General features: G+C 41.6%; 1 protein-coding gene across 3 annotated transcripts in view; it reads right to left on the bottom strand.

Annotated features, from left to right (window-relative positions):
- mylk5 (myosin, light chain kinase 5) overlaps positions 1-26,502 on the bottom strand; it is a 44,676-nt gene that overhangs the window by 10,203 nt on the left and 7,971 nt on the right. For all 3 annotated transcript variants that reach the window (XM_066698484.1, XM_066698483.1, XM_066698482.1), the window contains exons 3-11: positions 26,057-26,264; positions 25,638-25,677; positions 23,898-24,033; positions 21,302-21,467; positions 20,474-20,519; positions 13,268-13,377; positions 1,781-1,927; positions 962-1,114; positions 21-188 (exon numbers count right to left, since the gene is read on the bottom strand). In XM_066698484.1, coding sequence (XP_066554581.1) covers positions 21-188; positions 962-1,114; positions 1,781-1,927; positions 13,268-13,377; positions 20,474-20,519; positions 21,302-21,467; positions 23,898-24,033; positions 25,638-25,677; positions 26,057-26,264 — 1,174 coding nt within the window. The remainder of the gene's footprint in view (positions 1-20; positions 189-961; positions 1,115-1,780; positions 1,928-13,267; positions 13,378-20,473; positions 20,520-21,301; positions 21,468-23,897; positions 24,034-25,637; positions 25,678-26,056; positions 26,265-26,502) is intronic.

Here is a 26,502-nt window from a genome sequence, read left to right on the forward strand (position 1 = left end):
CAAAGGCAGGAGATGGTTACCTTTTCTCTGTCCCGATTCCCGGGCAACTGCACAGGGCTGCCTCTCGTTGCAGTGTATGCTGTTGTTCAGGGGCACCAGAGGGGAGGAGGCTGCCGTTTTCATCCCGGCAACACAGTTGGGAGCAGGAGAGCTTTTGAGTCTCCGGCTCTTGCATATCGTTTCGAAGTCTGGCCGGAGCAGAAGAGACATGGTTGGTTTCACATCCTCGTCAAAGACAAGAGCAACCACACTATTTCTGCTTTTCCAGAATCTCTGTTTTCTTAAAATTACTTGTTTTACATCATGTATACACTCCTCTACTGCTGTTTCATCTTAGGCTGCTAATAATCAACTTAACTAGGTAATCCAGCACAAACAAACAACAGCTGCTGAAAAGGTTGATCAAAACTCTGTGATGGAGTGCAGGGCAAGAAAGCAATTGGGTGTCGCACTATGCTCTGATGCCCATTGGTGCACCACTGGTGTGCTTCCCATTTTAGCTTTACATGGGTGCATCCCTTGACAATTTTTTCCAGCACCAAACTGCTAGATTGCCTAGCAGAGAATGACTTACAGCAGCAGAAGCAAGACTAAAGTAAGACTAAAATGAGAAATTAAGCCAAAACTGCTAAATCCCCAACTGCTAAATGCACTGCATAGCGAACATGTCCTTATTGCAGCCAATGCTTCCATCACCCAGAACCTGCTATTGGTTATTTAAGTCAGTGCTTCACAATTACATCAGAGGATCTGCAACTCTGGATATTGAGAGCTACAGTCCTGCAGTCTTAAAGGGAGGTTTTAATGGTTAACATGAAACTAAAACTAATATTTTTTCTAATTAAGTCAGTCAGAGCTCAGCTGTATTTCAAATCAGTATTTCTAGTGGCTCTTGGGGACCAGTGCTAGAGATCCCAGCCCTGTAAGTTCCTCTGTAAGTCCCTTGCCAGCTGGTGGGTACCTCTGACACACACTGCTGCGCTACTGGAAGTCTTGCCCGCCTTGTTCTCCGCCACGCAGGTGTAGGCGCCTGCATCCTCAGGGAGGCACTCTTCCACCACCAGCCGTGCCATGCTGCCCTGGAATGAGGGTCGCCCGAAACGCACTGGCTCCCCTGGAACAGCAGAGCAAAGACAGACACAGACTCTCACAACGTTCCCACAATCACAGCTCCGAAAGGAACAGCAAATCTTTGTGCAGTGCTCTGACATCATATCTCCGCTCCCACCAGCACAGGGCTAATGAATATTCAGTGGGGGATGGGGCAAAGATAATAAAATAGTTGGAGCCAATTATTCTACCTAATGAAATATCAGGAGTTCAATTAAGCTGGGCCAGGTCAGCATTGGTGCAGGGATGGTAGAGACCATGATGACGGATCAGTAAATGACCGGTACTGGATATCGGCACTGGGTGTAGTCCCTGGGTGTGTGCTAATGGGGCACTATGAATTAACTTGTTGCATGAAAATAAGAAAGACTGTCAAGCAACACACGCAGAATACTTAGTGTGCTTTTATACCACTTTCATGGCACCCAACAAACTGGACTTATACATCAATCACCAGAATCCAAAATCCAGAATCCAACTACGGTCGAATGCCCACCTTTTGGAACTGGGGTATCACAACTTAGTTAGTTTGCAAGTTAGTGAGTGAGTGTCTGAGTGAGTCAGGGTCATGTTTGTGTGTGAGTGTCTGAGTGAGTCAGGGTCGTGAGTGTGTTGTGTGCGACCTCTCACGGCAGCCCAGTGCTACGGCACGGAAACGGCATTTGCTCACCATTGTGCAGCCAGGAAATGCGTATCGGCTGACTTCCCGTGATAACACCTCGGAGCCTGATGTCACAGCCCTCGTCCACCGAGCAGTCCTCCAGTGGCTGTGTGAACACGGGAGCCTCGCACACAGCAGCGGGATGAGGTCTGTTCTCTGGGGAGGGGGCGAGGGGGCCAGAGCCTTGTGTTAAAATTACAATTCCACAGAAGGAATTAGGGCTGGGCGATATGACTTAAAAATAATATCTCTGTATTTTTTAGAAGTTTGGGCGATACACGATATATATCTCGATATTTCTTGTTTTTATCCAATCAAGCCACAAAATAAGACCAAAGACATTCAAACTACAAGTATTTCGTTAATCCTCCAATAAGCAAAACTAACAAATACTACATGCAGGCTGTCATGGTAAATATATGCAGAATGCAACACATTACAGGGCAAGTGTTTTGTGATTACTATTACGTGTGTTATGTTGTTATGGGATATATACATATATACACACACACACACACATATATATATATATATATATATATACACTCACCTAAAGGATTAATAGGAACACCATACTAATACTGTGTTTGACCCCCTTTCGCCTTCAGAACTGCCTTAATTCTACGTGGCATTGATTCAACAAGGTGCTGAAAGCATTCTTTAGAAATGTTGGCCCATATTGATAGGATAGCATCTTGCAGTTGATGGAGATTTGTGGGATGCACATCCAGGGCACGAAGCTCCCGTTCCACCACATCCCAAAGATGCTCTATTGGGTTGAGATCTGGTGACTGTGGGGGCCAGTTTAGTACAGTGAACTCATTGTCATGTTCAAGAAACCAATTTGAAATGATTCAACCTTTGTGACATGGTGCATTATCCTGCTGGAAGTAGCCATCAGAGGATGGGTACATGGTGGTCTTAAAGGGATGGACATGGTCAGAAACAATGCTCAGGTAGGCCGTGGCATTTAAACGATGCCCAATTGGCACTAAGGGGCCTAAAGTGTGCCAAGAAAACATCCCCCACACCATTACACCACCACCACCAGCCTGCACAGTGGTAACAAGGCATGATGGATCCATGTTCTCATTCTGTTTACACCAAATTCTGACTCTACCATCTGAATGTCTCAACAGAAATCGAGACTCATCAGACCAGGCAACATTTTTCCAGTCTTCAACTGTCCAATTTTGGTGAGCTTGTGCAAATTGTAGCCTCTTTTTCCTATTTGTAGTGGAGATGAGTGGTACCCGGTGGGGTCTTCTGCTGTTGTAGCCCATCCGCCTCAAGGTTGTACATGTTGTGGCTTCACAAATGCTTTGCTGCATACCTCGGTTGTAACAAGTGGTTATTTCAGTCAAAGTTGCTCTTCTATCAGCTTGAATCAGTCGGCCCATTCTCCTCTGACCTCTAGCATCAACAAGGCATTTTCGCCCACAGGACTGCCGCATACTGGATGTTTTTCCCCTTTCACACCATTCTTTGTAAACCCTAGAAATGGTTGTGCGTGAAAATCCCAGTAACTGAGCAGATTGTGAAATATTCAGACCGGCCCGTCTGGCACCAACAACCATGCCACGCTCAAAATTGCTTAAATCACCTTTCTTTCCCATTCAGACATTCAGTTTGGAGTTCAGGAGATTGTGTTGACCAGGACCACACCCCTAAATGCATTGAAGCAACTGCCATGTGATTGGTTGGTTAGATAATTGCATTAATGAGAAATTGAACAGGTGTTCCTAATAATCCTTTAGGTGAGTGTATATATATATATATATATATATATATATATATATATATATATATATATATATATATATATATATATACACACACACACACACATTTTTTATAGTGTTTATAGTGGCACATTAACATCTGCTAGACAGGGACATTTCTTCACTGACTGTCGCGTTTCGATTCTACTTACAAGTACAGCACGTTGTTAATACAAAATAGTTATAATAATAGTAATAGTAATAATACAACTGTTGAACCACTTCACCATCTTAATAAAAATAAAATTATACTTTCTGCATGTGTTTGCATTGCTTTCCAATTCATTAAAATGCAAACAAACGTTTATTAATTTTATACAAATGATATCAGTCTAAATTAGCGGGGGTGGGGGTGCCTGCAGATCGATTTCAGCCCGGCGACGAGAGCGGGGCGGACCGTGTGCGCTTGCGCATTAAAGCATCTCTTGGTTGTGTTGGTTATTGTGTGTCGGGTCTCTCTGCTCATGTCTGTCTGTGTTTCTGATGCTCATTTCTTGCCGCATCCGACACGTGTGCAATAACCGGGAAGAACGCAAAGCGTCCTAATGACGAAAAATACTGCCGTAAAGATTGCGATTTGCGACACCACGATATAAACGATATAGCATAATATGAAACGATAGACGTTTTTCTATCGTCATACGATATATATCGACATATCGCACAGCCCTAGAAGGAACAATACATATCATTATTTTATATAGTACCTTTCATTGCCTAATATCTCAAACCACTCTACAGAAGAAAAGAGCCGACATGAAGAAGAATGCACCAATACCGCAAACTCAAACAAGTAGAACAAATTAAGAACAACTACACTGAAAAGAAAACTCAATTAAAACCGTCATTTCTGAATGGCCCTGAACCCTCTGAGAGTCCGTGTACAAAGCAGTGCACAATAGTAGTGTATTGTAGATGACACTTCTCTCTCCTAAAGTCACCTGTGCATGCAAAACATTGCTGTTTATTTACTATTTACCGTATTTCAAGGATTGTGCCGAGTGTGGTGAGTGGGGAGCATAACAATGGATGATGACTCAGACAAAGGCCAGAGTATAGGCTGTTATTACTGTAGGATTGTAAACAGTAAGTAGACTGGATTAGACTGTAAGTGGGGAAGAGTCAAACACTTTGTAACTGAAAGCTGCTGATGTGAATGGTTTAAATAACCACCCAAAGCAAAGTAGCTCTGAGATGTCCACTGTACTGCCTTTCCTTATCTTTTTCCTTAAGAAGCATTAGGCATTTCCAGGTTCCAATGATCAGCAGGCCTGAAGTACTTCCTTTGCATAGTAACAATGGACACAGATCTGCGGTATTTCCCCGCAGGTGTTATTAAAAATAAGCGTTCAACAGGGAACACTTCAGACTCGGGTGTGGTGGCTAGAAATTCATTCATTACCATTCATTCCATTCATTATTGTGTGGCATCACAACAAGTTCCTTAAGAAATACTGCCAGACAAAAGAGCTATACACGCATGCTGCAACCAGACACACAAGCCTAGTCGCAGCCCAGGACCGAGCTGTCTTCTTTCACTCACTTTGCCCTTCTGACATCTTTGTTTGACCAAGCCCTCTTCCTAATCTGACTGACTTTGTCAGCGAGAAGCGTTTCGGTCACAGATTACATGCACTCTAATGTAATGTAATGATGCTGCATGTGAGCCATTTTGCATGGCTGTTTTAGTGAATATATCAGAGGGACTTCCTGCTATTGCACCCATTCTGGTTTCTCTGCCAAATTCTGTCAATGAGAGTGAGAACGTCTGCGGTACTCGTGTTCTACCCAGTGGGCCAGTGTAGCTGGAAATGAGTAAATATTGTGTTTGGGCAAGGAACCAAAGAAAAGTCATACACATACAGTTGGTATTAGTTTCACATCAATAGCCTACTGAGCAGTAAACTTTTTAAACAATAACAATTTCCTTATAGTATGGCTTTTATACCTCAAGGCTGGAGTGGTCTCATTCAGAGATTGTTTTCAGTTCTTTACTATAAAGTGGTAATTGTGAGAGTGTCCAGATTCATGCCACTGCTTATTTTGGGGATTGAGCGACTTGTTTCCCAGTGTCATTTCCTCGCTTAACTATGTGCATGTGTTTTAGAAACCAGCTGCACCACTTCTACTTCTCAAACGGTGGCATAAAATAAAAAACTGGAAAGTGGTTAAAACAAAATGAACAACACAATAGTCACAGACTTATGCCGATCTCACATTATCATCCTCCAATTAGAGACAATAATTAATTTTGCAAATACACGTCTGAAAGTTTGGAAGGTTGTTCAGCACATGTACAAGCCCTTTCAGGAACTAACAAATAATGAGCAGTCAGTTCAAAAATAAAAGTGTCAGCTTTTAACGGTGACACAGGAGGCAGGTGTCACTTCCCCGATCATTTTTTTTTAGTGAATTTGTAAAAACAAAATATATATTTTTTTATGTTTCATGATAAGTTACCCCATCAACTGGAGAGTCTTGATACAGCCTGTTTAATAGGCCACCCTTGAATCATCAGCGAGGAATTGTGTTCCAGCAGTTTATTTCCCGCATCTAGACTGAACCTGGAATAACCACACCACAAAATGCATTCAGCTTAAGGTTTGCTTTTGCTTTCATAGGTGATTTGTTAAACAGCTGTCCCCCTGGTTTCAGGTGCTGAGTGTTGTGCATGCACAGACATTTCTTTAAATCCTATCTTCTGCTGAGTGAAATTCCATTGACACGTGTATTACCCCCTCCAAACTACAGACCAACACTGAAAAGAGATGGACTTGACTTGGACGGTTTTGAAAGGCAGTGGTCATGTTTCTTTTCTCTAACTACACTCAGCAACACTTATGCTTGTTGTATTGTGCTTCTCCAAGCCCAGACCCAGGCCAGTCCATCATTCCCAACTTACACAGAAGCTCAGAAGTGACTATTAAATGGCCCTAGGAAAAAATATCAATTTGGTGTTTTTTTCCTAATAACTGTGCATATTTACAGATTCCTGATGTCTTATGCACGCCGGAAGTCCCCCATTGGCCTATGTTGGTATGCCTTAAAATCTTTCAAAGGCACTTTCTATTTCAATTTACATTAAAAAATCTAAAGCACCTAAAGCAGTGTGTGTGTCCATGCCAGAACATGTGCACATCAGCTGTGATGCAAACTGCCGCAAACAGTGTGAGTCCAATTTCTTAATATACTTCCATCTACTGACAGTTCACGTTCAGCGGCAGTACAGAAAATGTACAGAACTGTGAAACACCAGTTTCAGAGTCAGTTATTTTATTGAATTGTTTTACAATGATGTAAAGAGTTTTGTGTAAATGGGTTATGGACCACTTGCCTGTGTACAGTAAAGTGTACGGTGTATGGTTCACTTCCCTGTTTAGCGTAATATGACTTAAGCTGGCAAAACATTGTAGAATTTCAATGCGTCACGTGACATCTCAACAATGTCATTTGAAAAGAATCTAAACAGAAATCATGCTGTCAAACTATAACTTCCCATTTTATAGCTCTGCATACAACAGCAAATGAAAATAGGGAAATTGTGGACTATCACACAAGATACCATGACTCTGTATTACATACTGCTGAATATTTTTGTGCATGAAGTCCTATTTATTTTTTAACCTCTCAAAAATGCACTAAAGCAGATTGTTATAACAGCAGTGATACCTTCTGTATTAACTGTAACAATTTGACCATGCCACTTTGAGTAAAATATTCTCCTTGTTGACTGATATCCTTAAATAATGGATACCCCTATAATTTAGTGATGCAGTATTTAACTCAGATGGAGGCTCTAATCTGCAGCTTTGTTGCAGTAGATGTTAAACACGAAAACCAATGGAAATGAGAAACAAAATTTTAAAAATAACCACAAAAAATGTCACTTGTGCATAACATACTCTAGGGCCCATAGTGTTGCACAAACACTAGGGATTTGCAACCAGTATGACATTTTCAATGCAGTGAAAGAACAAATGTGACCATCTTTGGTCATGAACAAACATTCCCTCCTGATTTCCCACATTGAGGATCCTTCTGGCACTCTGGACATCTGACCAAAACATGCCTCACAATGACATTCCTACCCCCACTCCAGGCGGTTCCCATGGCCGAGTCAAGTCTCGAGCCATGCATGCCCTCCTTATCTCTGCTTGCCATTTCTCATGCTATGATTCTTTGTTTGCCATCGTGATGTTGAAAGTATTCAGTGCCGTTTGATCCAGCGCTTGTGCCGGAAGGGTCTTTAGAAAAGGGAAGCTTCCCGACAATTAATTAATTTTAACTTCTGAAGACTCTCCAGTACACAGTTTTTGGAGTGCCAGAACCTCTCTACAACTCTGGGTCTGTGCGAACATGCACTGGGATACCATGTATGGTCACAGTTCACACAATATATACAGCTTTCATAGCTCACCAATAAGTTATCTTTGACCTTGGCTGAGACAGAGCTATTTTGTTTTGGCCACTCACATCATTAACTCCCGAACTGGCCTTTTACAGATGTCATTGAGCTCATGTTTATCAATGCTGATTGAAGCCCTGGGTGGTCTGTGAGCTTGCTGTGTTAGTGCAACCCAGAAAGTGATAATGATCCCAGTGAAGTCACTCGCTCTGGTCCAACAGAAACTAAACTCAACCATCAAAACACAAACAGGGTTCAATGATGTTAAAGAGCTATCAAATTGCTTTGCAGTGAAGCTTTTGCATACAATGTGATTTGCTGATATTCATCAAGGAACGCTCTAAGAAAACCATTTTGATGTTAACGTGTAAACTTATTCAGTCCCAGAATTAGACCAATGCTCCTGCAAATACATTTGCTACTATTTTTATTTTCATTGTTTAATATTATTATTGTTATTGCCATTATTATTATGAAGCAGCTCCAGCACAGTTTATGCAGTATGCTGATATGAAAAAGAATATTGCAGGATATTTAAATGCAGCCTAGAGTAGCAACTTTCGGTGACATAAAGGGACAGATCTTTGGTTTCACATTACCTCATTGGCTACAAAACGGGTTTCTGGCTGTGCTATCTGAGCAGGGCACGGTGAGGTAATTGCCTGTAAAAGAACAGATAAATAGGAGGAATCTCTGTAGAAACCAGCACCAAAAAGAGATCACAAAGGGCCTCTCAAAGCTGCAACCGATTGTCACTATAGGGATGCTCTGGACAGATAGGATGCAAACTCTCCTGGGAGCAGGCAGGTCATACAGCGCTCTGGGAGTCCTTGCCTGTCAACAAGCCTAATCTACTTTGCTACAAAGTGATCATGCTTCAGGAATGCAATCTATCTTTGCATGATGGACATTTTCACTGGGCTTGCTGAATGTGTGGACAAAAGCATCAGATAATAATAATAATAATAATAATAATAATAATAATAATAATAATAATAATAATAATAATAATAATAATAATAATAATAATAATAACAACCACCCTATTCTCCCCATTCACCCAAATTCTCCTGAGAAGAAACTGTGGAACATGAGATGCCACACTTAAAGCTCATACAAATGCCTAATCCAAGAAATGAAAAAAACATTCCAGAGTTCTCAATTACCTAATTTACACGAAGAGGTGTGTTTAATCACTACCGTCAGCCCTTGAACTGTGAAGTGGAGTGCACTGACATGACCCCATTAAAGCTCAGTGTCTCTCAAAGTGCTCCACTTCAACGGGGCTCTGTTCTGCACCACATGTCCCAGCCACTACACCAGGCCCCTGGGGCCCCTGCTGGTGCGTGCCTCTGCAGTTGTTTCCAAACCGGCAGTAGTTTTCAGGAAATTCAAGTTTAGCGTTAAGGATGCAATGAGCTTACATAGCTGCAGGCAGCCTTGTGAATGTCAGGTTAGGTCTACATCATTCACCCCTCTCTGTCTGGTAATAATTAAACAGGCTGCCACCATCTCAAACTGCATTCCAGCTAAGACAACCTAAAATCCCTGTGTGGAGTTTAAACTAAGCGACGTATTTTTCTACAGTACTGAAAACTATGTGTTAAATCAAATGGAAGGGGTGTGTGTGTCTATGTGTAAATATATATCTAGGCTATATCTATTATATAATCAAGAAACATAAATATGGTACTGGTTACAAATTGTCTCTTCTCAGTTTCAATAGAGCTAATTTTCTGCAGCCCAGGGCTTTCAGTGAGTTCATACAGCAAGTCACGACATATAATGCATACCACTGCGATAGTAAATTCTCTCTCTCTCTCTCTCTCCTGGAATGACTTTATATAAATAACTGCAGGACAGGAACACAACACTGGCTTGTTAAGGTGTCAGAATCTATATGAACGCAGCGTTTCTTTAGTCAGTTGGTGCTTTGCCACTTTATCAAGTACGTTTGCCTATAATTTCTGTCCCATGCTGCTCATAGGCTCCATATTAACCCTTGCAACCTCGGGTGGTACCTCAGCGTGTCACAGCTCAAACAGACAGGGAGCAGGACAACGCTACAGCAGCAGTCCAGCAACTGACATTGGGATGGATCTTCTGATTGGTTGCTCTGTTGGTGGCCTGTCTTCAGCTTGTCTTTCCACACTCTAAACAGTTTACCTTCAAGACGCACATTTCATCACAACCAACAATCCCACAGTACAGTAATGCCCCATCGCTTAGTCTGCGATTGAGCAACATCTAGGTCACATAATACTGATGTACTGGGGTCTCACACCCACAATTTAGTACATAGGCCAGGGCTTGTCCCACATTCTTCTGTGTCCTCTGGTTTTTGTTCCAACTGAGCTCTTGATAACTTACTGCAACTGTTTACTGAACCATTTTCTTCATTGTGAAACTGTCAGTTCTATGAGTACAGTTGACAAGTAGTATAGCAAACAAAACTCTATTCATTTAATCTATAACTTTAATGTCAGAACAATTCTTAATAGGCTATATACAGAAACCAACAGTACTTACACTGTAAGAAGCCTTCATAGGCTTGTCTAGACCTGCTTGCTCCATTTAAAAAACAAGCAAACAGGTGAGTGCAATAATAAAGAGTTGAAAATAGTCAGAGAGATCAAGATCATAAAATAGTTCATGTGAATGCTACAGTTTGTGTGAATAATGACAGACCAGCTGAAATGTAAAAAAAAAATGGCTTGAGGAAGAATTCCAGCTCTGTCTGTCTGGAACCCTTTCCCTGGTTTCAGGAAGCGAGGAATTTAGAGCAGATGTAGAGATAGTAGCAAGGAAAGAAATGTTTTTGCAAAGTGACTTCAAATTCTCAAGAATCTCTCCTATGAGGAATGGCCTGCATCACAAACATGAATCTCTGAACCTCCGAGCTTCACGTATGTGGTGACCACCCGATGCTCCACCCCCAACAAACAACTACAATAAGGTGTACAGCCATCGGGTACTGAAACTAGTCTGAAGCTAATGGCAAGAAGGAGTTAATCACCCTGCCTGTCTTCACATACCCTCTCTTATCACAAATGCCCTTTGGCAGCCAGGGCTGTAAAGCTGGAGTTTCAACTTTGCTCAGATGAGATGCAGCTCCAGTGAGGTTTCGGCTGCAAAATCGATCAGTTTCGGAACATTCTGGAATAGGCAGGTAATATTCCACTGTGCAACGCTGCTTTGAAACTGGCACTGACCACGATTGACCCCTTTCAATGGACCCAAGTGCCTGGAATATATTTCATTAAGTGGGCCTGATCGAAGGAGAGATTTTCATTCTGTAATAAAATATTTTGTCACCAAACCATTCTGAGTGAATTTGAAAGGACACATGCTTGCCTTAGCTTTATTCTTTATGAAACGGCACCAGATTCCAACTCGGACAGAGCGGCTCTGATGGTTCTCAGCCACCACTGGCCAAAATGACTAGGCTTGTTCTACAGGAGCACAGCTGGGTTCATCATGTCCCCCAGTAGCAATAGAAACCTGTTGCTTTTTTAGAACAGTGGACAAGCTACTCGACACATTAACCAGTGAGGGTCATTCACATTTCACAACAAGGCAGTGGGAGCTGAGTTTGGTGACAGCTGCTGGCTTCTACAACAAACAAATGTTTAGTAGAGGAAATAAAGAACTACTACCATTACCACTACTACAACAATTACTACAACTAACGTACTACTAATAATAATACAAATATCGACTACGGTATCATTTCAACATACATTTTATTTCTAACACTCACAGCACTTCAAACTAGCCCCTTCCTCTGCATCTGGAGTGTTGACACAAAGTCCTCAAGACTCCTTGATAGATTATAGACTGCTTTAACTAATCAGGGGCTTAAGAGCGCTATAAACACCTCAAACAGCGCTGCTTCTGATAACAGCAATGACAGCGCTCTGATACCTTCTGTTCTTTGTCAGAGCATGAACATCAAATCAAATCAATATCTCTATGGAATGCTTTGCCCTTTTTTCTCCACATCATAAGGAGATTTATACCCTGGTGTTGACAGTATTGGTGTACGAGCCCCACTACTCTGCTGTTATATTGCAGCCTTGCATGTATCCAAATAAATGTGCTACTCTGATGCATTGCTACAAGGTGTTCACTCGCCTAGATCTCCTTAAACCTGAAGTCAAACTGCAGCCTTATAGAAGCCTGTATTATTTCCACCATTGTTGTGGTTTCTGTTCAAATCTGCATTGAGGAGCAAAGTTCTCCAGGAGACTTCTATTGATTGATCTTAGATTGATGCTATGTGTATTACATCACAGTGGCCAGTGATGGGGCCTCTTAACAGGACTGGACTACACACATCTTTCCAAACAGTTAAGTTATGAACGTGGATAACAGTCTTCACTTGCTGTATTGTACTCCTGTGTGATTTGGGTTTGGTGCGTGTTTAAATGGCTCGATATCTGGTTTTCACAGAAGTCACCCACAAGAAGTCACACACAGAGGGGGAAAGAAAAACACAGCTTCCGCGACGTGTGCTATATAAAGACAAGCTGAAGTGAGTGACTTGAGACTCAAGAATAGATGTCAGTTTCTATTGCAAGAGCAGTGTGCGTTTGATCACTATAATTTCTATTTTATAACATTGTGGCCCTTGGTCTGAAATGAGGACATGTGCCACACTGAAATCTGTGGTGTTTTGCTTACTAAGGCATCTAGTACTTAAATGTGATTACACAAGTCAGTGATCACTGTTTGCACACCTTTCTGTCTTTTCAATGCCGCAAATTATTCTACTCAATTGCCTAGGAAACGTGGTTATGCACATACGCAGTTACATACATAAACATCTGTTGACACCTGTAGCTTTCAGCTGCACTGTGAAAATTATTTATTTTGATATCTGTACATTAAGGAAGCTTTTACTTAAAAAAAACAACAACAAAAAACACAAAAGGGTGATTAAATGAAAGTGAAAACGGTATTTTCCCCTTAACCATTTTCAACCCATTGATAATTAACTTTTAAATGCACTTTATTGTCTTGGCTTAAAATCAAAATAAATTTTTTTAAATAAATAATTAACCAAAGAACACAAAAATACTTAACTGAAATTAGTATTTCAATAAAGGTTGTATTCATCCACAAAATTAAATGAAAACACAGAAAGCACAGAAATCAATCAAATCTACATATTAAAGAAGCTTCAAATTAATTTAATGATCTTTACTGCTCAAGCACTGACACACTGTATACTGAACAGTTACAAAGGCATCCACTGTAGCTTCTGTGGAAACCTCTTATGTTTAAATCCCAAACTGGGAATGGTCCTACCTGCGGAAGGAGGGCTGTCTGTTCTGGCTTTCTGAGTGCTGGTCTTGGCAGGGGTCCTGGTGGCCCTGGCTCTTTCTCCATCTCTGTCCTCTGAGGGCTTCAGGTAAATCCTAAAAGTGGACACATAACTCATTTTGGGGTCTGTCTCTGCTCACAGCCAGCTGAGAGGAATACAACAAGGGACTGAGTCTCTGAGGCAACAAGCGACAGGACAGAGTTATGCAGTCCCCTTTCCCCTCCTCCTCCCCCTCCTTCTCCTCCTCCTCTTGGCCCAGTCCACCGCCTTCTCAGCTGCCGACTCTCTGCAGAGTTGGCGGCAATGCGTTCACACTATCTTTCACACAAGCCGCTCTCATCCTCGCCACAGGAAGCTGCATACTTATCAGGTTGTGCTGGGCTGCTCTGTGAGCTCTCGGAGGCTGGGGGTGTAGCACAGGCTGTCTGTGAACAGCAGCACTGGAGTCAGACACCGGAGACAGGAGGGCAGGGCTTGTGTTGTGACTGGGAGTGGGAAGGCTCTCTCAGCGTACCTTGATTGCTGGGAAACTGCACGGGGGGTATGTCAACATGCCTCTGCAACCATTTCTTTAGAATTCTTTATTTTCTTCTCTACCATTTTTTTACCTATCTGTTTATTTATTTAACTTCTCTTCACCCTTTGCCCACCATTACGAACAGAGGCTGAGAGTTCAAGTTCCACTCCTGTCCAGTAAGGTGTGAAACCATGACAGCGATGTCTGTTTGACTGCCGAGAAACGCAGTGGAGAGCAAGCAGCTGCTCTCATGGTCAAAGAAAGCTTGGTGGCTTTGGTGGTTTCCCCCCACCCCCACATTGTTAGTTTTGTTTCAGTTTAAGACTCTCTTATTAAAAGGTCAAAGAAGATTAATATTGAGACAAGAGTGACAGTAGGATATAGCACTATACTGACTTGTTGCTTACAATTTTATTGAAGATGTTAACTTCTTACTGTGTGGGCAGCTCCTTTCTAGAAGACAGATCATCTGTAATCTATCTTGTTGATGGATACTTCCACAGACTTCGGATAAAACTACATTAAAAAGCTGTAAACAAAATTGCAGTAGGTTTATTCTACTCTTACTATATATAGCATGAGACTTCTCTAATAAAAGATTCCGACAAACAGGATCTTGTCCTCCAGAACATAATTATCTTGCCCGAAACCAAATAGTCAGTAAGCATAATCTTTCAACACCCAGCTCTCACATGGGTTGTGTTATTAGTCAACGTATGTGTCTCCTGTACATACTTCAGGAATCTGATCAATCCTGTAATACAGCTAAATTAATCAGGTAAACAAGGAAGTTGGAACTGATGCTTCGGTGGTAATAATCTCCTCAGACCCAACACTGCAGTGAAAATCCAAGTATACAGAGACAATTTCTAGTAATTGGCATTTCTAACTGTTCCCTGTAACACTACTTGACAGATCCGTTTATTGATTTGTATTTTTGTCTTAATGGATTAAGTATTCTGTGTACACCATGCTAACTAACTATTCCATCCAAACTAGTCTCAAAGTGGATATTTAAGCAGAAAGACTCCACTACTTGTTCTGACATGTTAGCAAGATGGAATCTCCTACATTTTTCATGTGATTGATTTGCTATCAAGACAGCTCAATATATTAGTAATATTCATGATATTAATTTCTCATCATCTGATCAGTACTAAGTGTCTTTGAGCATCGTACACTACAGCTTTGCATATGCATCACATAGTACAGACATTAAAGCCACCAAATTAACAGCTCATATTTTACAGACACAAACACAAGCTTAGTCTTTTATCAATCATTCTTCTACATATGGAACTACTTTCACTGCATTTTGGGATTGGTTATGATAAAATAAATTACTGTGTTTTAACCCAAAGGAAACAACTGTAGTGGGATTGTTTTTCTATAAATTATTTATATGGTTAATTTAATTTTGTTTATAAAGCAATTAAGAGTTTGTACTTACTTCTTCATTTTAGAATTAATTATTAGTTTCTTGGTGATGTATATAGATATTATTTTTGGGTTATTTCAATCAGTGCACACAGTAAAGAGGTTGTGTGTTTCAGGTCTTGTAAAACAATGTCTTTGATAACATTTGCTGCCTGAAGTACGCTGATCAGCAGGCAAGGCTGATGACATTTTGACAAAGTACCACAAAAGGACATCACACAAAACTACATCAGTAATAAATAATCTCAGGCATAAAAGACATAAAAAGGGTTCTCCAGCTCACATCTCTAGTTCATGATAGAAGAGAACTCCGGGTTAACCTGTATTTATTATTTTGTAATAAACTTCTTACTTTTTGACTGGTGTCTGCTGAGAATTTCTGAAACCTCTACACATTCATGAGACTTCTGTTTTTTTGTTTTTTTTCTCTTTTCCTTACAGGTATTTCCATTTTAATGGTGTTATATAACCTTCAAGTTACTGGATTGTAGACCTGTTGATTATTAATGACAATAGACTTCAAAACGTACACTGGCTGATAGAGCTGCCAGCCAGCCAGTGAGCTGGGAAGGGTGGGTGGGGCTACTTAGGGACAGGCCACACTGGGACCCCAGCCTGGAGTTTCCCTGTTTACCCGTACCAACCGGCTGGGAGTGGCCTGGCTGGCGTCGCCCTGCGGGGTGGCGGTTGTTGTGATCTGGGACGTTACTTGCATCGTTCAGCAGGGCTGCCCAGGAAACAGGGGAGGGGGAAGTGAATCCAGAACTTCCACTTGGAAACAAGGCTGTAAACAGGCCTTTGATCTCCCTTGAGAGCATGGCACATTCGCACACCTGTTGGGGCACACCAGTCACACAGCCAGGGGCTTCCTACTAGAAACACAAACGCTACAGGCTAGGCTCTCGGAGAGGACAGTTGGAGAGCAGTAACCCTGCCCCAATGCAAGATTACCCTTGGACATTTACCCTCGTATATTAGCATTTTTAACATGGCTTTACATGATATTGGCGTTATACACTCACCTAAAGGATTATTAGGAACACCATACTAATACTGTGTTTGACCCCCTTTCGCCTTCAGAACTGCCTTAATTCTACGTGGCATTGATTCAACAAGGTGCTGAAAGCATTCTTTAGAAATGTTGGCCCATATTGATAGGATAGCATCTTGCAGTTGATGGAGATTTGTGGGATGCACATCCAGGGCACGAAGCTCCCGTTCCACCACATCCCAAAGATGCTCTATTGGGTTGAGATCTGGTGACTGTGGGGGCCAGTTTAGTACAGTGAACTCATTGTCATGTTCAAGAAACCAATTTGAAATGATTCGACCTTTGTGACATGGTGCATTATCCTGCTGGAAGTAGCCTTCAGAGGATGGGTACATGGTGGTCATAAAGGGATGGACATGGTCAGAAACAATGCTCAGGTAGGCCGTGGCATTTAAACGATGCCCAATTGGCACTAAGGGGCCTAAAGTGTGCCAAGAAAACATCCCACACACCATTACACCACCACCACCAGCCTGCACAGTGGTAACAAGGCATGATGGATCCATGTTCTCATTCTGTTTACGCCAAATTCTGACTCTACCATCTGAATGTCTCAACAGAAATCGAGACTCATCAGACCAGGCAACATTTTTCCAGTCTTCAACTGTCCAATTTTGGTGAGCTTGTGCAAATTGTAGCCTCTTTTTCCTATTTGTAGTGGAGATGAGTGGTACCCGGTGGGGTCTTCTGCTGTTGTAGCCCATCCGCCTCAAGGTTGCATGTGTTGTGGCTTCACAAATGCTTTGCTGCATACCTCGGTTGTAACGAGTGCTTATTTCAGTCAAAGTTGCTCTTCTATCAGCTTGAATCAGTCGGCTCATTCTCCTCTGACCTCTAGCATCAACAAGGCATTTTCGCCCACAGGACTGCCGCATACTGGATGTTTTTCCCTTTTCACACCATTCTTTGTAAACCCTAGAAATGGTTGTGCGTGAAAATCCCAGTAACTGAGCAGATTGTGAAATACTCAGACCGGCCCGTCTGGCACCAACAACCATGCCACGCTTAAAATTGCTTAAATCACCTTTCTTTCCCATTCAGACATTCAGTTTGGAGTTCAGGAGATTGTCTTGACCAGGACCACACCCCTAAATGCATTGAAGCAACTGCCATGTGATTGGTTGGTTAGATATTGCATTAATGAGAAATTGAACAGGTGTTCCTAATAATCCTTTAGGTGAGTGTATATTATAGTTGTATCATTGTTTTTCAGTTGAGGTTTTAACATGCCTTTACTCTACCGTGAATAAACAGAATAAACCTTTTAAATTTAATCCACAGCAACTGCCCAGAGGTGGACCACATATTCTTGCCTGCTGAGGTAGAGTGACCTGCAGCAGAAGCTCAGTATGAGGGACACAGCAGAAGGGGACTCTGGGTCATTGTGTCAGTGGTAAAGCTGGATTTCAACCAAGGACCTTCTGGTAGCAAGAAAGAGCTGCATGAAACGGCGTGTATGAGTGTATTGTATAACACCTATTTTAATGTGTTAAGGCTTTATAGCAAGTAAAGGAAGGAGAGAACTAAGGGATCAGGAAACTGTACCATTCCAAGGAAATTAAGGCAGTTAATTCCCATTTGTGATAATAAAAATGATGATGCTACTAGTAATACTAATCATTATTATTATTAAAAAATAATAATATAAAATGCAATTACGCAGTGATAAATTGCATTTGTAGGTTTTCAGACAAATTCATTCTGAATGTCTCAGTGTGAGGGGGGGGCGGTGCTTAGCTTAATGCACACACACACACACACACACACACACACACACAGACACACAACTGCCCACCAATCACCACCCCCTTCATGAAAAAGGGTGATACTTTCCAGGAAAACAAAATGAGATCCAGCATTTCAGAAATGCTGGAGAAAAGAAAAAATAAATCTCACATTTGGTGGAAACCTTCAGGCCATTCTGCACAGGTGGCTCTTTAAGGAGCTGCACATCTCTACTTTGCAGTGTCGGTCATTAATCACGCTTGTGATTAAGTGGTCTTTTAAAACTACAGCTCTGGAAAAAAATTTTTTTCCAGAGCTGTATGTTGTTCACATGTATAAAACTGCATCAAAGTTGACACGGTTCCACTTATATTAATCTTCAATATGCTTTTACTCAAAGACCCTATATTTTACAGTAAAAACTTTTAATGGTAAAACTACAGTTTACAGTTTCCCTAAGTGTATGCCAACACATTGCACTTGCAGACTGCTGATGTGTTTCTGACCAGCGGGACAAGGAAAAAGGCCATTATCTTTTTTCTCTTGAACACAACATCCTGAAAACTAATTCAAGGCCAGACCCCCACCACTCCTCCTTCCTAAAGCACGTCCACTGTATTTCCTCTCCTATCCCCAGTTCCGATATCATCTTATCCACATCATATCCAAATCCACAAGTGTCTTCCGGAAAAAAAGCTTTTTGACATGCATTGCATGGCGTGGGAACAACAAACACTGAAAAGATGTTTCAAACGTTGATACTGTACAGCAGGGTTCATGCACTTATATCAACCAATTTTATCAACGACCACTTGCAGCAACCATGGATTATATTGAAACTTTGACCCCTGCCATTTCCATATGCCACATCCCACTGTCTGTGGATTAGATTCAACAGACTTCTGATGCACAAAGTTGCCATTAAATAAGGACGGTGTCATGTAAACTTTTGAATTAAAGGGGAGGTCCCCACGTTATGTGGCATAAAAGTCACTTAAACTCACATTTTAAAGCATTTGAGCCTTTAATTTATATAAAGACGACACTGCAGATAGTCATTTCTGTTCATGATTTACAACTGAACTTTTGGAAATAAAACAATACCTTATGACACCAACAGTTAAGCAGTTATAGCACTGGCTATATGTAAACATGAAACATATCTACATATGGAGCCTATTCTCTTAAAATATGTAAAAACACAAACTTGCAGCACATTAAAGGTTTTCTTGGCAACATGCAGCAATTTAAAAACAACACAGTTTTATTAAACATTTAATACGTAATTTTAACCCCTTACACTGTATATAGTAATTTATGTTCTTAATTTAAAATGTATCTTTTGGCCAGAACAACTATATATCACAAATAAAAAACAACAGGAACTGTTGTGTTAAACTGCACATATTACAATCTAAAACGCATTACAGGTGGCATTCACAGCACACTATAGTCTCTACAAATAAAGGCAACAGACAGAAATTATGGTGAACATTCCCTTTAATGAAATTGTGGTCTGCGTCATACAGCGCCTTACGCCATTGGATGATCAACTAAAAGTTCAGATAGACTAATTTTATGGGACAACTATGGGACTGGGCTCACTGTACACATGAACCTGTGACAGACATCTCCACCCCTTAGGGTGTCAAGGACAGTGGAGAGTTAGTCCTACACTGCAGTCTGACGTGCACTGCACCGAGCATGCATCCTTCCCCAGCTGAGCTCCTGGCACTCTTTCACACAGAACATGCCCAAACTCAGCCATTCCAAGGAACTTAAGACATCACCAAAATATAATAACATTCCACCCGGAGATCCAGTCCTCACAAAGCCCCTGCACGCTTCAGATCAGAATAATCAAAAACAGCCTGCAAAAAATGACTCGCATTCCTCCGAATCACCAGAAAAAAAATACAACAAGAGCACTGAGGGTGCACCAAGAAAGGCCCATCAGCTGCTATAACCGAGAGTACTGCACTAATCTGCTCTTCAAAGGAAACCCAGATAACCCATTTGAAAGCTTTTTTAAACCAACTAGGACCTAGACCAAATCAAAACTTTCACGTATCTGTCAACTGCAAATTCCAAAACAGCAAAACCCTGTGGCGGTTTATGTTATTGCCAGGTGCCAATTTCTTCTATCTATACAGAAAAACACGAATGGACACAAGTTTGTAATTCCCTGGCAATCCAAGGTTTTGATGTTGTCTAGATGGAACACAAGGTTTAATTGGCCACATTCTCTTAATCCAGCAAAGGAAAACATGTAAATATTTGTTTGCTGCAGTTGCTTGCATTTCAAAATGTACTGTATTAGGTTTAGGGTTTGCAATCTGCTTCATCTTGCACAACGAAGCTTCTTTACACTTACCAGTCACATTTTGTGGGAGATGATGTGGGTCCCCTGGTACCAGGAAAGTGAATTATTGATAATGTTGTTAATATTATTGTACTTACTGATTTCTAGTACAGTTGAGAAGGGGGCTGGATGAGGGACTCAGATCTGTAAAGAACAGGAAACTCAGTTCTCTGAAACTCACCATATTATAATTTTTTAATCAATTAGGATTTGAGTTTTTCGGCTGTAATGTCTCTGTTATGTAAACTTTCCATTTTGTTTCCTATTCTCCTGATAACATTACTTAAAAGCAAACATTTGTTGCTATTTCTCAGATGCCCCATGGTGAGAGCTAAGTTAGAACTCTAAGATCAAGCTGTAAATTCTTTAAATATTTCCACTGTTGACGTGGCGTCCTGTTATTTAGTGCGGCGCAGTCATGATCAAGATCTGCAGCTGAATTCCCTCTCCCAAGTATTTTTTTTTTTAGAATGAATTACATTACCATTGCGTTTCACAGATAACACTCAAAAAGGAAAAATCAAATCGGTTTTAAGTCTTTCATTTTGTTCATAAAAGGGCATAAATAATGAATTAAAAAACACAAAAACAAAAAACCTCCTAAATGAAACGTGTAAATTGTTTGACAACCAGCATTTGTATCATTTTACTGTGTACTGTGTGTTTATGGCATATTTTAGAAAATGTCACAGTGCTAGCAGTGGATAAAATACTATAGTTTTATTTGACCCGCTCAGTTCAGGAGATCTTTCTACAGATGTAGCAATAATGCAAGTCTGTCGCCCCAGATGTTGCTATCCTCAATATCTGTGTATTCCAATGTGGTAGTCTGAGATGCGACACTAGAGTTGTCTGCACCCTGAACATCGCTGTGGGTTGTGTGTGAGGTGGGTTCCTATCTATGAAGGCGGCACTGTATACCGTACCTCTGACAGTGAGCTGGGCACTGGCACGGGTCTGTCCTGCCAGGTTGGAGAGCTCACAAGTGTACAGCCCCTGGTCCTCTTGCCGAGCCTCCTGCAGCTCCAGCACATGGAACCCAGATGTGAAGTAAGCCTGGGCTGCAGATTCACCTTCCAGCACAGCGGCACCCTGTCGGGGGGGAGAGGAGAGCAGGGTATAGGTATCTGCTTGGATATCTCATCCATACACTTTTAAAAACACACTAACCAGCACTCCACCTTTTCCTTCCTTACTGCGGCTCTGTGCTATACCTATAGTGTTTTATCTATTCCATTTTATCGAGTGTTTTTTATGCAGGATAATTTGATTTATATTGATACTTCTCGCTGGTTTTGCAATTCTGTAGTGGCACACACTTGTTCTGCACACAGGGATGTCTTTTGATATGAATGGTGCTTTACAAATCAAACATTTAATTTAAACAAAGCACGATATTGGGCATCCTAGTTTTTGGCTTGACATATTGTAAGCTGGCACACTGACACAAGGTGCGCTTCCTAAATGTGTTGTAAAAGGCCAAACTTATAAGAACAGCTATTGCCATCATGCAATCTTGTGCATTGCCAGATACAAGCAGGTTCCCTTTCAGTCAGTGTTGACCGTCTGGAGTTGTCCAATGTGGAGACTGTTCTTCGCCTCTTCATCCTTTCAGCTCTTGGTTCACTGCAGCAAAGATTTCTCTCCTTGCTCCACTGCTTGGGCTTATTTTAATTCCACCCCGCCTCCACCAGCCTGGGTGATGTTAATGCCATAGTTTTAGAGCACCTCACAACACACCAGCAATGAGATAGGAATTCACAACAGGAAGTAAACCTAAACAGAGCCAGCAACGGGAAACCAGTTTTTATAGGGGGGATTTCCAGGAATATTTGTAATTCTGTACCATCCAAATAACATGGGAAGCACTCAGAAACTGCCAGACTGCCAGACTGCCTGCAGAAGGCCCTGTCCTGTACTGATTTATTATGTGGAAAAAATTTACTGTGATTCCCATACAATAACAGTAATGTTCCCAGACTCACCCCTGGCTACTGAATTTTTAGTATTTGTTAGTGGGTGGATGCCATTATATTGCTGGGCTTGGGAGTTTCGTTTTTGAGATTAAAAGATTGTCTTTGCCCTATGGTCAACTCATGAAGATTGTTGTTTGACTGTCATACTAAGGGCCTACTGTTTAGATTAGGACAGGCCACATAAAGAGTATGAATTACACTGATATGATGCACATCATTGCTTTTAAAAGGTGTGGCTTTATATTACTATCATTATATTGTGATTACATTGGTATTCAATCCCTTATCTGCTTGCAGCAGGATTTTCTGTAAAGAACTTGGCTGAAGCTTTGCCATGCCCTGTCATTCACTGCAACCTGTGCAATACTGATCTCCCCACAAAGGGATTAGCTTTGAACACTGTATTGAAGCCCATGGAGCAAAGGCTTGTGCACAAACACCAATGCCTTCTCCCATTCAAAATATTTTTGGCCACTGTTCTCTTTCATTTTTCTCTCTCTTTTACCTGGAATAGTTGGCACGGCTTTGGGGAGTTTTTGATGCGTACACAAGTGAAACATTTCAATGAAAAATCTTTTACTCTCTCAGAATTGTTTTATCATGGATCATTTGAGAACTTACTTTTATAGAGAGGATCAAAGAATACTATGTAAACGAGGACCCGATACGTTGTTAAAAATATATATCAATTATAAAAATGGCTGCTCTCCAGAGCTTTGAAGTTCTGTTGAATGTGAACGCAATGATTCCAGGAAAACCTTTACATGTCCTCCCTTATTTCCAGCACGTTTGCCTTTGTTCACCACTGTTCCAGCTTCAGCACAAAGTCCCATGACACAAATCGCTGCCATCACAACATGAGATCTGCCTCTGTTACCAGACAGCAATTTGGCAGCTCTCACATCAGTCCTTTGATTGATCACTGCGTGGATTGTGGTGTTTACATATGATCAGTCAGCTGCTGTGGGTTCGGCTCTCCTTAAAAGAGTAAACCACAACCTGCTACCCACCCAAGCTTTGTAAGACAGTGAAGCATACCAAGTGTACCATGTTGCCAAATGGGACTATGCTCTACAGGAGGCTTTGACCCCATTTGTGTCTTCGTTTACTCTAACTAATTTCACAGGCCTCCAGTTCTCGAATGGTGTCAGATTCCAATACACATAATTTGATGTTGTAGAGATCTTAGGAGATCAGATCAACTTGGGAGCCCAGCTGGGATGCAACGCAGCAAGCATACTATACATTTGAAGCTGTAGACATTCACACATCATCAACTTCATAGTGCAGGACCAATTAGCCACAAACAGTCATATAAATAAATAAAATAAGCAGACACATTGTTGAAGCAGATCCCATTGGATCTTTGAAGGAATGGCCAGACGAGATACATGGATAAATAAGCTACTAGCAATCAAACCTCCTCTTCTTGTTTGTAACCATCCCTATCAGATGCATTGGTGAAATAGGTAACTCATGAAAAACAGAGCAGAGAAAAAAGCTATTTTAGCTAGTTAAGAAATCATAAACTAAACAAAATGAGTACCTTCAGCCAGGTGACTCGGGGAGGAGGTCGCCCAGTGACTCGGGCCTTGAAGAGCACTTTCTGCCCAGGCCGCACTGTCTGGCTGCAGGGCTTGGTCACGAACCGAGGGTGGCTCTCTCCCCAGCTGTGGATCCGCCTGTCCGGAGAGAGAGGGGGAGCGAGAGGGAGAGAAAAAGAAAAAAGAAAAAGGTTGATGACCCTTATCAGACTGAGGTGGTTAATGATTTTCTCAGACTGACTGACAGGAAGCCCACCTTCCTTTGCAGACAAAGGCACTTCCCGCCACTCATACACAATGGCGTCATCCCTCGGCAAAACACTAACACTCTTAACACAACACATCAGGATCGACAGGAACTGGGTTAGTGGTTTTCTCTAACCCCAGCAAGAGTAGAAACAAAATATGCAAAAAACAATCTGGCCTGTGGAAGATCTTTGGCAAATTGTTCAAGAAAAATGGGTGGCTTCATTCATCAGTTTGTGGTTGTCTTAAGCTGGATTAGAAAATGTGCTCAGTTAGTAACAGGTTCCCATCAATTTAGTTCCATTAAAATATAATTAGCTACAAACCACAGAGAGTCTATCCAACATGTGCTGTAGTACGCAATGCAGTGCAAGAGTAGTCAGGTGCAAACAGGAAAAGGGACACTTAGCATTGTCCAGAGAAGGAATGACAAAATACCCAAGCACAGAAGCAAGATCAAAAGCAATGAAAGGCCCTTTCAAGTTAAACTGTAGAAGGAAAGAATAGAAAAAAAGACCCATGAAACTAATGACTACAGCCTACAGAAGAGGTTTTAAGCATCTCATGAACATCTAAGACCAAAAGCCAAGGATTTTAAGAAAGGAGAGAGAGAACTGTCATAACTGTGTAAAAGGCACAAGGGAAAAGGACAAAAAGGCATGTAGCTTGTGTGTACATAACCTATGTATAAACCACAACACATTTGGGATAGTCATGTCTTGAGGTTTTTGAGAAATATTGCAAGACACTCTACAGTTGAACATGGCCGGGATCCAATCATGATATGGGCCTAAGCCAGCAGATCTGAGCCAACTCACATTAAGAAGGAGTCTACTGTGGATATTTGGCTGTATCATCTAGTGATACAAATTGGGCAGAATTGGTCCTCTTATTTACTTAGCTGTTTGTTTTTTCCCCCTGCTGTGACCATTCCCCATGAATTCCCCCCGCCCCCCGCCCCCCCCCCGGGTATCTCTTTCATGTTAAATCCAACACCCATTGTTAGACTCAGCTTGTTTTTATTTGTGAGATTTGAGGGGGGTGGGTTCTTGTTTTGCCTTGTTGAGGGGATGTTGAAGTTTCCAGTTTCCTGGAACTGGTAGAGTGTGTGAACCAGACTCCACACAGTGCCACAGCCCTGGTTAGTCCCCTGTTAACACTTTCCTATGGCACTTCTCTTACAGGACAATGCAATTCTCCCAGTCAATTATACCCAATCAGTTGCTAGGATGTATAGAGCAACACAAATAATTAATGTACCATACTAAATTAATTTACAATAGCCTGGTCTTCTAAGATTTAAAGGTAGTTCTAGCATTTTTGTATAGCACTGTTCTTTCCCAAAATTACTGGTGTGGACATTGTAAACCATTTTATTCCATCAATTTACAAGTTAACTGCATCAACTTAAATAATGCATAATATTTTTTGTTGAGTAAAGTGATGGTTTAGGTGTTTTTTAGTTAAATACAATTCAAAGGAAGGCTTTTACCTACCTCAGGTTTATCTGACCCCCTCTTGGACTTCTAAGTTGGTCTGAAAAAGACAAAAGTAATCAATGGTAGAAACAGGACATCAGCTTAAGTTAATATGGTAGAAAATCAGTATAACGTCAGTGGTGAAACACGGGTTCTGTATCTGCCACCCAAAACAGCATGTCCTTCTCTGAGACACTAAACTCACACCACTAACCAGTGTGGTAGCTTTAGGGAGCTGGGAAGGCAACCACCACCCTTCCCTGATTGAAACATTATGTGATCCAATCAATATATATATTCTTCAGTGGGGAAATTCAATTATAGAACTGTGCAGTTGTAAAAATAAATAAATAAATAAATAATAATTCAGCCACCCCCCCTCCCACCCTGCCTCCTTCCTTCCTTTTCTCTGCATTTGCCTCAAGCTGTGCTCTCACCCTTCAGCTCCAGTCGGATGGTGGTCTGCTCATCGCCGGCGCAGTTGGTGACCTGGCAGAGGTAGCGGCCGGCAGTGTCTGGGCCGACGTGTGTGACGGTGAAGACGTGCACCCCCTCGCCCATCCTCTGCAGGCTGAAACAGCCACCCGGGCTGACCGACACCCCGTCCCGGAACCAGCGCACCTCCGGTTCAGGCTCCCCCTTCACCTGCGGCAGCAAACACACTGAGAAATGGGTTGGGGTGCTGATGTGGGCTAGTATTAAGGGTTTTCTAGCAGGGGTTTCCAAGCCCGGTCCTGGAAACCTCCAACTGAGTTAGTTTGATAGGTGACTGTAAATGACCAATTTCCAAAAGCTGGGCACTCATGTTAGTTATTGATTAATTAAGTAATGTAAGCAAACGATGAAGCAAATTAAGTCACAATGAAGCTACATCAGGTCCTGG

The sequence above is a fragment of the Amia ocellicauda genome, chromosome 3 (assembly GCF_036373705.1).
Source record: "Amia ocellicauda isolate fAmiCal2 chromosome 3, fAmiCal2.hap1, whole genome shotgun sequence".
NCBI classification, from domain to species: domain Eukaryota; kingdom Metazoa; phylum Chordata; class Actinopteri; order Amiiformes; family Amiidae; genus Amia; species Amia ocellicauda.